The following is a 13512-nucleotide window of genomic DNA, read 5'->3' as shown; positions in this document are numbered from 1 at the left end:
CGGGAGGAGAGGGGAGGGGAGGGGAGGGGAGGGGAGGAGAGGAAAGAAGGGTGCAGTGATCAAACCAGATGATTCAAGTCCTGACGTCGTTTGAATCTCATTGACTTCTTCCTTCGAATTCTCAACGCCTTTGCTGTTCTCCTCCTTCCATCCCTCCTCTCTCTCTGCCACATTCAGCTCAGTCGCTACCCGCTCCTGCTGCTGCTGCTGCTGCTGCTGCTGCTGCTGCTGCTCTTCCTGCTCCTGCTCGTTCTCCTTCCCTTCTCCTCTTGTCACCCTAACTTTCTTCCTCGCTTCCTTCTCCTCCTGACTCTCTTCCATCGGAAAAACATCATCATCCTTCTTACGAGCCTTCGCTTCACGTGAAGGGGAGGAGGAGGAGGAGGAGGAGGAGGAGGAGGAGAAGGCCCGTGACGAGGGGGAGGAGGAGGAGGCAGCCGATGTCTTGTTCTTCTTGCTCTGAAGGTCTTCCTGCAGAAACTCTGGGAGATTCGAGTCCTCGTAGAGTTCTCGTTCCGAGATTTGTTGGAAGTCTCTGGAAGAAGAAGGTTAGTCAGGGAAGGAGGAAGAGGAGGAGGAGGAGGAGGAGGAGGAGGAGGAGGAGAAGGAGGAGGAGGAGGAGGAGGAGGAGGGAAGGGTAGAGATCGAGAAGGAAGTTAAGGAGCTGGTAGTGATGGAGGCGATGGAGGAGAGGGCCAGGAGATGGGAGAGGCTGTAGGAGGGGAAGGAAGAGGAGGAGCAGCAAGAGCAGGAGGAGGAGCAGAAGGAGGAGAAGGAGCAGGACAAGGAGAAGGAGAAGGAGAAGGAGGAATAGGAACGAGACTTCAAACCCCTCAGCGTCGCCGATCAGAGTTTTGTGAATTGTCACGTTCGTCGAATTCTCAAAGGGAGGAACACAACCCAGACTCCTACCAGATGGTGAGAACAAAACTGCTGCTGCTCCTCGTCTCGTCAGCTGTCTTGTCCTCTATTTTCCCCACTTCTCTTCTCTTCTCTCCTCTCCTCTCCTCTTCTCTTCTCTTCTCTTCTCTTCTCCTCTCTTCTCCTCTCTCCCTTTTGGATTTTGACCTATAGAATTCGATGACAGCCGGATGGGCAGAGACTTTTGAAGGAAGAAAACCATTCAAACGAAGACCTCTGAGAAACATGCAGTGAGCAGGAAGAAGAGAAGAGGAGAGGCAAGGAGAGGAGAGGAGAGGAGAGGAGAGGAGAGGAGAGGAGAGGAGAGGAGAGGAGAGGAGAGGAGAGGAGAGGAGAGGAGAGGAGAGGAGAGGAGAGGAGAGGAGAGGAGAGGAGAGGAGAGGAGAGGAGAGGACAGGACAGGAGGGCAGGGCAGAGCAGAGGAAGCTTTTATACTTCAAAGATTTGACGCGAGAAAGCGCAACATACACCATTCCGTGATCGAATGCCTGCCAGGACCTCACTTCATGCTCTTACTTACCTCCTGCTCCTGCTCCTGCTCCTGCCCCTGCCCCTGCCTGTGCAACTTCTCTTGCCCCTGCCCCTGCCCCTCGACTCTCCTCATCTCCCTCTCTTCCTCGCCTCCTCCTCCTGTTCCTCGTCCCACCTGTGACAGCGTCGCTTCGACTCGGTCGAGGGTCATCCCTGTTGCCACGTCACCTCCTGTCTCAAGTCTTCTCCTCGAGATTTAGCCTACCTTGGCATTTGTGCACACTGACAGCCCAGGCAAGAGACAGCGGAACTTGCTTCCTCTCTGCAATGACCTGCAGAACGTGAGGGATGGAGAGTGAGGGGAGCAGGAGCAGGAGCAGGAGCAGGAGCAGGAGCAGGAGCAGGAATGCTAGAAGTAAGAGGAGTAGGAGAGAAGGAGGAGTAGGAGGAGACCTGTAGGCCGAGGAACAGGAGGAAGAGGAAGATGGAAAGTGAGAAGCGTGGGAGGAAGAGCAGAGGGAGAAAGAGCGGAGTAGGAAGAGCAGGAGGAGGCTGTACCTGGTCCGCCTCATATAGCGTCCAGACTTCTTGTGTGATAGTCTACAACTGAAGTCACAAGCATGTACAGACAGGAGGAGAAAGAAGCACCATGGTGATGCCGCAGGCAAACTTGACCCTGGGGAGACACTTCCTTGTATTGGTTGAGTTTTGCTCAAAGGCAACCACGACTCCTCTGATCTCAAATGTGTCACCAAGATTTCAATCATATCGTGAAGGTTTCAATCATATCATCATATATTGAAACATGCCATAATAGCTTCAATCTTTTCACCGTGATTTCGATTACATCGTCACAATTTCAATCCTTCCACCAGAGTTTCAATGGTTAAACTCACCTTGCCCCGTTGACCAGCCCAGACGAGATATCAAGGTTCTTCAGGCACATCACTTGCGCTCCGATCTGAAACCATGACGTTAACGAGCCTTCCTGCTGCTGCTGCTGCTGCTGCTGCTGCTGCTGCTGCTGCTGCTGCTGCTGCTGCTGCTGCTGCTGCTGCTGCTGCTGCTGCTGCTGCTGCTGCTGCTGCTGCTGCTGCTGCTGCTGCTGCTGCTGCTGCTGCTGCTGCTGCTGCTGCTGCTGCTGCTGCTGCTGCTGCTGCTGCTGCTGCTGCTGCTGCTGCTGCTGCTGCTGCTGCTGCTGCTGCTGCTGCTGCTGCTGCTGTCCCTGTCCTCGTCCTCATCCTTCTTTCTCCTCTTTCTGTCCCTCTTCCGACTCTTTGTCCTCCTCCTCCTCCTCCTCCTCCTCCTCCTCATCATCATCATCATCATTTCTGTTGCCTTCCTCCCCGTACCTCCTATGCTCATAAGGAAGAGAAGAGAAGAGAACAAAGAAAGTGCAGAGCAGGAGCAGGAGAAGGAGAAGGAGAATGAGGAGAAGGAGTACGAGGGGAAGGAGGAGGAGGAAGAGGAAGAGGAAGAGGAGGAGGACTCGAAGGAATCTGACCTTGAGAGAAATAACTCTCTCAACCCCCAAAGACTCCAACCTCAGCTGGTGATGACTTTTGCCACTCTGTTTGAAATTTCTCAGGTCAGCAAGTGACTGGCTACGACGTCAGCAACCTTGATATTGTCCTCAGCAACAAAGTCCACACTCTCTCCCGGGAGCGATCTCAGATGTTTCTCATTTTCTTTCGATTGATCGTCATCAACGGCACAAAAACAAACCAACACACTACACAACAAAGCACACACCTGCCCGAACGTTCACGTTGTAAGGATGCAACTTGGTCATCGTAACACCATCGGCATTCTGTTCGGGGCGATGATTTTGACAGCTGACATGTTCGAGTGAGTCAAGATGTATGGCGTTCACAGTCGTCCAACGCACTTCAGCAGCGCGATCGCACTGGCTGCACTGACATGGCCCCAGCGGAGCTCGTTCAGCATCCTGACAAACTCGTCGTCCCCCTGCCTCATGACCTGCAAGTTCAACAGTGAGATTGAAGTGGGTGGTCTTCAAACGATCACTTGGCGAAGCTCGATTGTTGTCTTTATCGCATGTTTCCATGCTTGACTCTCGAATGCGAATTTCTTCTTTTCTGCAGACAAGCATCATCATCTCCATCATAATCTCCATCATCATCATCTCCATCATCATCATCTCCATCATTGCCAACGTCACAATGACGTTATCATCACTTATGTCGTTGTTGTTGTTGTTGTCGTCGTCATCATCATCATCACCATTATCATCACAATTATCATCTCCATTATCATGAGCAGCACCACCACAAGAACACTTCAACTATTCTACTTGCAGCATTCGAAGCAACTCTCACCATCATTCGAGACTGGGGGAAGTTGAAAGAAATCTCCGCAAACGACAAGCTGTATCCCACCAAACGGGAGATTTTTCTGTGGTATATGATCAAAATCATCCTCACAATACTCTCATCACATTTTTCAGTTGTCTTGCGACATAATCGATGGAGTCAAAGAGATTTGCGTCGATCATTGAGATCTCGTCGATAACAATCGCCTGTTTGACCCATCAAATCTCGAGCAACACACTATCTTATCGTTCACTTTTGTCCTCTGCCATCGCAAGGATACTAACTTGTTTGCCCAAACCTGCCTCAGCTCGTCACATTGCGAAAAGCAAGACAATGATTCGGAAGAAGTGTCAAAGTGACTTTTCAATGTACACACGGACTAAGAAGTCGAAATGGTTCGTGAGTTGCTGTCGCAGAATTATGATGAGAATGACATTCCGCATGTGAAACGTGTAAATGCTATCGAGTCGTGTGAGAGAATAATATGAGTTCAGCTGCAAAGATATCCATGTGCTGTGGTTCTTGCCTTTTTCACCAAAGTATGGGGATCCCCTTTACCCAGACCTGGAATGCGAAGATGAGGTCGAGAAAAGGAAGGGAAAGGAGAGGAAGGGAGAGGAGAGGAGAGGAGAGGAGAGGAAGGGAGAAAAGGAGTGGAAAAAGAGGTAACAATGGAGGCAAAGGGGAAGGGTTGGGGAGCAGAGCAGGGACTAGGGGAGTGGAGCAAAGCAGGGAGGAGAGGAAATGAGTGAAACTATCACCTATCCCCGCAAAAGCATGAATAGTTGTTCCACCAATAAGGACAGCAGCAGCGCCAGTGCTGGGAAAAGGATCAGACAAGCTCATCCAAGAGAAGGGAATGACAATTTTCAACATCATATCACATAGATTTCATTCGGGACTGATCCTCTTACAACAATGTCACTTTGTTGTTATCAACCCACACAAGCTCCAAGACAAACTTTCAAACATCTCAACTTCAATCACCTTGCTGTCACGTGGACTCCACCACCATGCCTCCTTTTCAGCGCTTGAATCACGTGTCGAAGAACAAACGACTTGCCAGTACCCGCACTCCCTGCCGCGAGAAATCATAACAGAAAGGTGGACGGCATGTTATTTTTGTTAAATAGAAGGTAGCAATGTCAATAATGTGATATTGTTCAAATGAAGTCGTTTCAATGATGCAATTACACAAACCGGTCAGGAAGAAATTCTCGCCATCCCGCACAGCCTCAACAGCTTGTGCCTAACGAGAACTATCATAACAAACCTCAGCAGACAAACTGAAGTCGCACTTGCTCTAAGGTCAGTTGGCCGTTCATGGACATCCTGGGCTTCTTTCTCCTGGTAACAATCCGTGAACATGCTGTTTCAAGGACAAGTACATGCTCCTCTTGACACATACTTCTTGTCATCTTTCACATCTGGGTCAAGATACTTCTTCTTGATCTCAAGCAGAACATCTTGGAACTTCTTTTCTCCATCGAAGTCTTCACTCTCAGCATCGTTGGCCGTAGCTTCAACATCAGCTGCGGAAGTTGTCAAACCAGTCCGCCATAAACCTCAGCTACCATTTCTTTGCACTTTGAGGGGTGTCGGAACATATCTCTTGCCCGTCTTCGATTCCTCCATCTTACTTCTGCCATGGTTGATAATTTGTCAGCTCTTCGTTCAAACCTGCAACTGCATCATCGAACCTGAAAAACGGATGGATCTTCTTCGGCACTGGGAGCCCTGACGTCTGAGAATCTCTTCCTGCAGCAGCTTCACGGTACGTCCCTGCTCCGCCCATTGTCTACCTCCATCCTCCATCTCGTTCATCGTTGAACCCCCTCGCAGGTACAGCTGAGACACCCTCCTCCATCCACAAGGGCAAGGTGCGTGCGTATGCCCAGTTGGTACGTAGCTGGTGCATGGCAGAACGAGGAGGAGGAGCAGGATGAAATTGGTGTTTCCAACCATAGGATATGGGCTTCTCTACATGATCTCTCCTTCCGGTTCTCCCTCCCTCTTCCTCTTCTTCTCCATCCCTCCCGCTTCCTCCCTCTTCAGATGGACGTCTCCTGCACAGGATCAGTCAGAGGATCCGTCAGACACAAACCCATTCCCTCAACACGCATCATGATACACAAGATGCGCTGTTGCAATGCGTCCAATCCTCCCCCCAGCCCTGCAACGATTGCATCTCCTACTAGCTTGAAGCTTCAACTTGCTCCATCTTCTTCCCCCTCCTCCCCTCTCGTCTCCTCCTGCTCCTGATTCCTCTCCTCCAACCCTCCTGCCCGACTTGTCTCCTTTCCTTCCTCCTCCTTCTCGCAACCACCCCATCCCTCCCCCTCCCCCTCCTCCCCGTCCTACTACTCCCACCTCCCCTTCCCGCCAGTACGCCATTCCACCCGAGCCCCAGTAAAACGATTTTATAATTCTCGGTATTGCTCTACAATCTTGAGTTATATATAAAGTCACATCTGTATCATTAAAATGTTTTAATGCTTCATACTAAAACTTACTTTTAAAGAACCTTGGGGCGGATCCGGCATGGCGTGAACGATTATGCACGGAGGAAGAAGAGGAGGACGAGGAGAAGGGGGAGGGAGAGGAGGGAGAGGAGGAGACGAAGGAAAGTTACAAGATGGAAGCGCAAGGGGAGGAGAGTCAAGAACCAGCAAAGACAACGCGAGGAGACGGCATGGAAGGTTCAGGACGGGAGACTGGGCGGTCGGAGGCGTGGCGTCGTATCTCCTCTCCTCTGCTATCGTGGGATCCATGCTGCGCTGCTCTACCACAAACCTCCTCGACTTCTCCGGTCTCCAGCCCTGTCCTGCTCATGCGTGTGATGGCCGCCGGTTCAACGAGAGCTGTCATGGTCTGCTTGCCCTGCGGGTGAGTCGAGCGAAGAGCAGGGCGATGAGATGAGTGACTTTCTTCACGCATGCAGGGAGGAAGTCCGTCCCTGTCTACCATCCCGCGCTCATGGCCTCTGAAAGACAACTGGACGAAAACTTACGGGGGGAAGGTGAGAGGACAGGAGGGAGGGGGAGGAGTTTGAAGGGGAGGGCAGGTGTTGGAGGTAAACGGGACTCTTTGCTATCACTTCAAGTACACGCCGAAGATGGTGAAGCCAAAGGAGGAGGCGATCGAGTACTTCAAGAGGAGGCTGAAGAACAGGAACGTGTTTCAAGCAACGATCGATGAGTGCAGGGACGACCCAAAGAAGCTGGAAAAGCTCCTGGACAAGATCCTGTGGACGTATGACGCGATAAAGAGGCTCAAGTGGTTTGACTTTGACATCGACCCTCCTGCTGTGAGTGCAGATGGTGTACAAGAGGGGAGGAGGGAGGGTGTGATGGCTGTTACAGGTGAAGGGGGAGCAGAAAAAGGAGAAGCTGGAGAAGTTGAAGAAGAAGAAGAATGAGCAAAACGAAATCAGGAAGAGGGTCATGCCGACTATTGAGAACTTGGCGAGTGAATGGTTTGACCTGCCGGCCAAGCAAGACAAGAAGAAGTCAAAGAAGGACAAGAAGGTCGAGGAAGGGAACAAGACTTTGGGTTCTACAGACACTGTTCATGAGACTTCAGGTGGAAAGACGAGGAAAACAAGGGAAGCAAAGGAATCCAGCCCGGTTGCCATGTCTTCGGAGGAGGCAGACAGCAAGAAGTTGAAGAGGATGGACGTGAAGGAGACAAACGACGAGGATGAAGACGTAGAGGAACTCTGCGAGAAAGCTCGTCACTCGTTCGAAGACATCCAGGTTGATACTCGTCACAAGAGGAAGAACCCTCTTCAACTTGGAAGATGAGGGCGGAGATTGTCTGAGCTGTGATTTGTCTCCGATCTTGTAATGTTTCTTAGCCAGTCCTACAAGATGGGAGTAAACCGATTTCTGTTGTTGAGCGGTTCTTGCCGTACGCTAACGTTTTGCTTTCGGGGATGATTTGTGATGCCTTTTTCAGCTTCTCTGTTCTGAATTTGACCGAGCAGAACTTTACAGCAGCCGAGATGTACTACCGGAGGATACTAGAGATCGCGCCGGACCATGTTGAGACCCTCTGCAACTTCGCTCTGTTCCTGGAGATGACGCAAGTGAGTCGAACACAACATCAACTGCAAGGGGGGATCGGGCATGGACGTTTTGCTTTCTCGACCTGACTTGTTTCGAATGTTTGCAACCTCGGGGACAATCTCTTCTATCTTTGCGCCATGTTGCAACCTCGCTCACTGCTGACTCTCATCGCTGCCGTTGCTGATCGATTTCAAGGACGAGGATAATCCGGAAGAGAAGTATGAGGAGGACATCAGCACGGCCCACATGATGTACGACAAGTGAGTGCGACTTTGACGTTTTTCTTCATCGAATTCTCAACTGCACATGTCAATCTTCGGGAACTTGGCAGGGCTGCCTCGTTGGAGCCGGCCAACGTCGATGTCCTGTATCAAGTGATCGGAATCGATAGAGGATACCCAAGGTGACTAGTTGACAGCAAGCGTTGTTCTACAAGAACCGACTTGAAAACTTCACAAAGACGGAGGAAATTTTCAAAGTAGCTTGATCTCTCTATTCTCCTACTCTTGTTCCTGACATGGCATGAAAGAAAATCCTAAAGTTGGACCCATCAGAGGCAACTACTCTCTGCAACTATGGCCTTCTGTTACACTATACGGTAAGAATATCTTGTTCTCCTCCTCCTTTCTCCCTCCGTCCTCCTCTCTCCTACCCTCTCCCTTCTGCCTCCTCTCTCCTTCCTCCCTCCTTCTCCCTCCCTCACACCTCATCCCTGTTACTCCTCCTCCTCCCTTCCTCCTCCTCCCTTCCTCCTCCTCCCTTCCTCCTCCTCCCTTCCTCCTTGTTCCTTCCTCTCCCCCCCTCCTCCCTCCTTTGACCTCTTCAAGCAGAAGAACGATACAAAGGCGGCAATGCAGATCTATGAGGTGACTGAGGATGAATTTCTTCGACGTCGTTACGCAACCTCCAGAGAGCTTTCCAGTTACAACCTGAAACGCTGAGCGATGAAGAGAAGATCTCGTTGTATTATAACATGGCACAGGTAATCTGATGAAATATCATCATCGTCCAATATCATATTGTCTCAATCTTCCTCTCCTTTCCTCCCTCTCCTCCCTCCCTGTTCTTCTTCTCTCCTTCCTCATCCTTTCTCCCTCTTCCTCCTCCGCTTTCTTCCTCCCTCCTCCCTTTTCCATCTCCCTCCTCCCTCCTCCCTTTTCCATCTCCCTCCTCCCTCCTCCCTTTTCTTTCAGTGCCTCCTGATTCGTGCTTCTTTCTCGCTAGCTGTATGAGGCAAACCTCGCAACCCTGGAGGAGGGAAGGAGGATGTATGAGCGGGCCCTTGCGATCTCTCCAACAGACTCGACCATCTTGGTTGTCGGCTGCTACTGATCACTCGCTCTGACTACCAAGACAGGGAAAACTTGGACTGCTGTTCCATCAAAAGCTCAAGAACGACTCAGCGGCTGAGGAATATTATCAAGCTGCAGTAAGAGTTGAAGATACTGAGTAAGCGAAAGACGATCGTGATAGTTAGGATGACATGCTGGCAAGTTGTATTCCTGCGATGTCGAACTATGCTGTGTTCCTGCAACACCGGCAGAGATACGATGAGGCTGAAGCTGTGTTGAAGAAGGTTGTGCCTGACTGCTTGCTCCGTCTCCATCGTGCGTGAGAGCATTGGCAGGCCATCGAAATCCAACCTGACGAAGCTGACAACTACTGCAACTACGGGCAGGTGAAGAGCGAGGATTCAAGATCTTGCTGTTGCTGATTGCTGTGAAGTTCTTGCAGAAGAAGCGAGGGAAGATACAGTCAGCAAGATAGTGAGTTCTGTTTTCTTTCCTTCCTGTTTTCCTGGTCGATGATGATATCGCCTTTCTTTCTCATGTTCTTCATGATGATGATGATGATGATGATGACGATGATGATGATGATGATGATGATGGAGATGATGATGATGATGATGATGATGGAGATGATGATGGAGATGATGATGGAGATGATGGAGATGATGATGATGATGATGATGAAGCAAATGAAGGAGGAGGATGAGGAGGTGAAGGAAGAGGAGGAGGAGAGGCGAGAAAAGGGGAGGAAAAGTCTCGTAGCATTCGATGACACGAGCATGCAGCTACTATCACATGGCATTGAACTTAGACCCTGACCATCTTCGGACTCTCTGCAACTACGGTACTCTACTAGGAAAGCACGTCAAGAACTACACTCTTGCCAAGGAGATGGTAAGGAGAAGGACGAAGAAGAGAGCGATGTGTTGTTGATTCCTTCTAGTTTGAGCGAGCAATGGACGTCGACGAGACAAACGAAGACGCAAGGCTGGGGTACATGACGTGCATGCAGGTTGTCTTGCTGCGGTGTAAGTGTGAGGTTAGACTGAGAGTTTGATGTTTGCAGGAGATACACAACGCTGTGATCGTCGACGTCGGGGAAGAAGTTAAGGAGGCAATCAACGATGAGGATGAAGAAGATGAAGAAGAAGATGAGGCACGAGACGCGGTCTAGATGGGAGGGAGGAAGAGAGAGGGAGAGAGTAAGAGGGAGAGAGAGAGTGAGAGTGAGAGTGAGAGAGAGGGGACTGAGGACGAGGGCGAGGAAGGAAGAGGCGAAGATAACGAACAAGTGTTGTATTTTAAGGTAGTTTGGCTAGCAAACCAAAATGACACGTTGGACATCTTGTGCGAGGCCGTTACATGGCAGTTACACTCATATTTTTGACACTAATTGACACAATCTCTCGCCTCTGCGTTGACTTTGACCGCCGGAATGACTTTCAGTGACGAGTTGACTTTCAGTGACGATTTGATTTTCGACCGTCAAAGTTGACTTATGCCACCGATTCGCACCTCAGCTGGAGATTTTTCTCGACCATTTCCCTTCGTCTCCTCGAGGAGCCACGGCCAAATTCATTTCTGAGAGACCCGTCAACTGCATACAGATGCACAAGCCTCCTTCATCATCATCATCATCTCATCATCATCATCATCATCATCAACAACAACAACAACAACAACAACAACAACAACAACAACAACAACAACAACAACAACAACAACAACATCTCAATCATCCCTTCGCTGTCTCTTCCTTCTCCTCCTTCTTAGCCATTCCCGCACTCAAACCTCCTTTCTCTCCTCCCTTGTTTCTCACCGGCTGGTGTGTTGGGGAGCATGAGACTGGGTTTGAACAGAGGCTCCTGCTGCTGCTGTACATCAACCCCTTGAACATGGGCGACAGGGAGGAAGGAGGGAGAGAAGAGGAGGGTGGGTGGGAGAGAGGAGAGAGGCAGGCAGGTAAGGATGATATTTTACCGACTGCGACGAGAAGCGGAAGGAGGAGAGTAGGCGGATGACAACAAGTTTGCTGATGTAGAAGGCAACGGCCTAGAGAAGCAAGAGGGAGAGAGGAGAAGGAGAAGGAGGAGAAGGAGAAGGAGGAGAAGGAGAAGGAGGAGAAGGAGAAGGAGGAGGAGGAGGAGGGGAAATAAACCATGTGTGAGAACATACAAACGTCTGAAAGAGCAGGTAGACCTGGCCTGGACATCCTCTGAGACCCATTGAAAATCTGCGCGACAACATGAGAGAAATAGAGGAGAAGAGGAGAAAGGAGGAGGGACGAGAGGGGGGGAAGCGGGGAAAGTGGAGAAAAAGGAAGAGAACAAGAAGGGACGAGGGAAGAAGAGAAGAGGAAAGGAAGTAGGGGAGAAAAAAAGCAAGAGGAGGAGCCAGGTCCAATAATGTATAGTAGAAGGTAGCAGCAGGAGCAGGAGAAAGAAGGAAGGAGCAGGAGCAGGAGCAGGAGCAGGAGCAGGAGCAGGAGCAGGAGCAGGAGCAGGAGCAGGAGTAGGAGCAGGAGTAGGAGAAGGAGCAGGAGCAGAGCAGGAGTAGGAGCCGGAGCAGCAGGGACTGCTACGAGCGGGAGCAGGAGTAGGAAGTTAAGGAGGAGGAAGAGCATACGGATAATAGTGATCGGGTTTGACTATGTTGCCCGAGGAGTCAAGAAAACGATTCGGGTCGAACTGAAGTAGAAGGAAATAGCTTACATGACCATAACAATGAATGGAATTCATGATTGCTAACCTTGTTCGGATCCTTCCAATTGTCTTCATTTCTGTGAACCCACCTGACATCGCCATCATCTCCATTGTCATTGTCATCATCATCATCATCATCATCATCATCATCATCACCACCACCACCACCACCATCATCATCACCATCATCATCATCATTTCCGTCATCATCATCATCATCATCATCATCATCATCATCATCATCATCATCATCATCATCATCATCATCATCATCTTACCACATATTTGTCATGATATCCGCTCCTTGAGGTATCGAATACCCTCCGGCAACATCGTCCTATCATCCATCAAATCTCTTTGCAAATTTCTCATCTTCTCTTACATGTTTGCACATCCGACCGATGTGAATTGGGCTGTACATCCTCAGCGTTTCTTTGAGACAAACTTCTAGCAGCTGGAGCTTGTTGAGATCCCTGATAACAACACAAGGAAATGAATGAGAACACAAGATAAAAATTTGTTACATTTGTTTCCTCCTCTTTCTCCCTTTTCCTATTGCTTTCCTCTCTTGCGGCTGTCTCCTTTCCTCTCCTCCCCTCCCCTCCTCCTCAACTCCTCTCAGCTCCTCGTCTCCGCTCCTCTACCCTTCCCTCCCCCCCCCCCTCCCCCTCTTCTCTCCTATCTCCTATCTCCTCTCTCCTATCTTCTATCTCCCTCTTCCCTCCTCGCTCTCCTATCTTCTATCTCTCTCCTCCTCCTCCACTCCTCCTCCTCTCCCCTCTTCTCTCACCTCACAAAACTCTCTTCAGTAGAGTTTGCCTGGTAGCCGATACATTCCTGTGCAACCTTGTCCTGCATCGTCGTCATCTTCAAGTTCTCCTTTCCATCTCATTTTTCCCACCTGCAACTTGATGTTGTCGCTCAGGTGCCACATCAGCCAAGAGATCGTGCTCGTCACTGAAGTTGTTCCGGTGAACAGAAACTCCATCGCCACCTGTACATCATCAGCTCCCCCCCTGCGCCTGCGCCTGCGCCTGCGCCTGCTCCTGCTCCTGCTCCTGCGCCTGCTCCTGCTCCTGCACCTGCTCCTGCTCCTGCTCCTCCGAATTCTCCTCCTGCTCCACCTCTTCTTGCTCCTCCTCGTCCTTCTCTTGCTTGTCCGGTCCTCCTGCGCCTCCTCGTCCTCCTCGTTGTCCTCGTCCTCTTCCCTCTCCCCCCTCTCCTCTCCTTGCTCCTGCCTGCTCCTTCTTCCTGTCATCGTTGCTCCTTCCTCCCTTCTTATCCTTCAATCTTTCTCTCGGTCGCCCTCCCTCACCTCCAGTCGATCCTCGCTAGTCTCCAAGTTCAGCTCCTTGTCTTGAAGCATCATGTGAACCACACTCCAGTCACACTTGTTGTCCTGAGATGAGCAGTGAAAGGTGAGAAGAACAGAGAAGTGAAGAGTGAGGTGAGGAGAGGAGAGGAGAGGAGAGGAGAGGAGAGGAGAGGAGAGGTGAGGTGAGCAGAGCAGAGCAGAGCAGAGCAGAGCAGAGCAGAGGACAAAATCGGAGAGGAGAGGAGAGGAGAGGAGAGGAGAGGAGGGGCAGGACAGGACGAGGACGAGGAGGGAGTGAAACGAAGAGAGGAGCAAGACAAGGTTACATCGTCCATCTTCTTCATCATCATCTTTCTGAACTTCCATGTTGTGTACCTGTACCTGTTGTGTCGCAGAATCAGCGATAAGAAGCAA

The 13512-nt window shown here is 50.5% G+C and overlaps 2 protein-coding genes across 2 annotated transcripts in view; one reads left to right on the top strand and one right to left on the bottom strand.

The window, feature by feature from the left end:
* Positions 1-6494: 6494 nt before the first annotated feature.
* On the top strand, positions 6495-10255 carry GUITHDRAFT_149110 (hypothetical protein; the record flags this gene model as incomplete). Its single annotated transcript, XM_005818650.1, has 18 exons — positions 6495-6611; positions 6667-6744; positions 6790-7032; positions 7088-7480; positions 7711-7812; positions 7988-8052; positions 8124-8166; positions 8322-8390; positions 8623-8658; positions 8703-8774; positions 9017-9106; positions 9150-9221; positions 9336-9368; positions 9420-9470; positions 9527-9558; positions 9867-9975; positions 10094-10120; positions 10148-10255. The coding sequence occupies 18 exons, from the start codon at positions 6495-6497 to the stop codon at positions 10253-10255; spliced, it is 1740 nt and encodes a 579-aa protein (XP_005818707.1).
* A 247-nt stretch (positions 10256-10502) lies between these two features.
* GUITHDRAFT_156504 (hypothetical protein) overlaps positions 10503-13512 on the bottom strand; it is a 5333-nt gene continuing 2323 nt past the window's right edge. The window contains exons 11-22 of the mRNA XM_005818649.1: positions 13425-13479; positions 13099-13182; positions 12685-12777; positions 12574-12635; positions 12166-12256; positions 12062-12120; positions 11830-11872; positions 11707-11768; positions 11281-11314; positions 11062-11133; positions 10901-10952; positions 10503-10662 (exon numbers count right to left, since the gene is read on the bottom strand). Of these exons, the coding sequence (XP_005818706.1) occupies positions 10598-10662; positions 10901-10952; positions 11062-11133; positions 11281-11314; positions 11707-11768; positions 11830-11872; positions 12062-12120; positions 12166-12256; positions 12574-12635; positions 12685-12777; positions 13099-13182; positions 13425-13479 (772 nt within the window). The 3' untranslated portion in view covers positions 10503-10597. The remainder of the gene's footprint in view (positions 10663-10900; positions 10953-11061; positions 11134-11280; positions 11315-11706; positions 11769-11829; positions 11873-12061; positions 12121-12165; positions 12257-12573; positions 12636-12684; positions 12778-13098; positions 13183-13424; positions 13480-13512) is intronic.

Source organism: Guillardia theta (genome assembly GCF_000315625.1).
Source record: "Guillardia theta CCMP2712 unplaced genomic scaffold GUITHscaffold_280, whole genome shotgun sequence".
Lineage (NCBI taxonomy): Eukaryota > Cryptophyceae > Pyrenomonadales > Geminigeraceae > Guillardia > Guillardia theta.
This window is presented reverse-complemented; position numbering and strand designations above follow the sequence as displayed.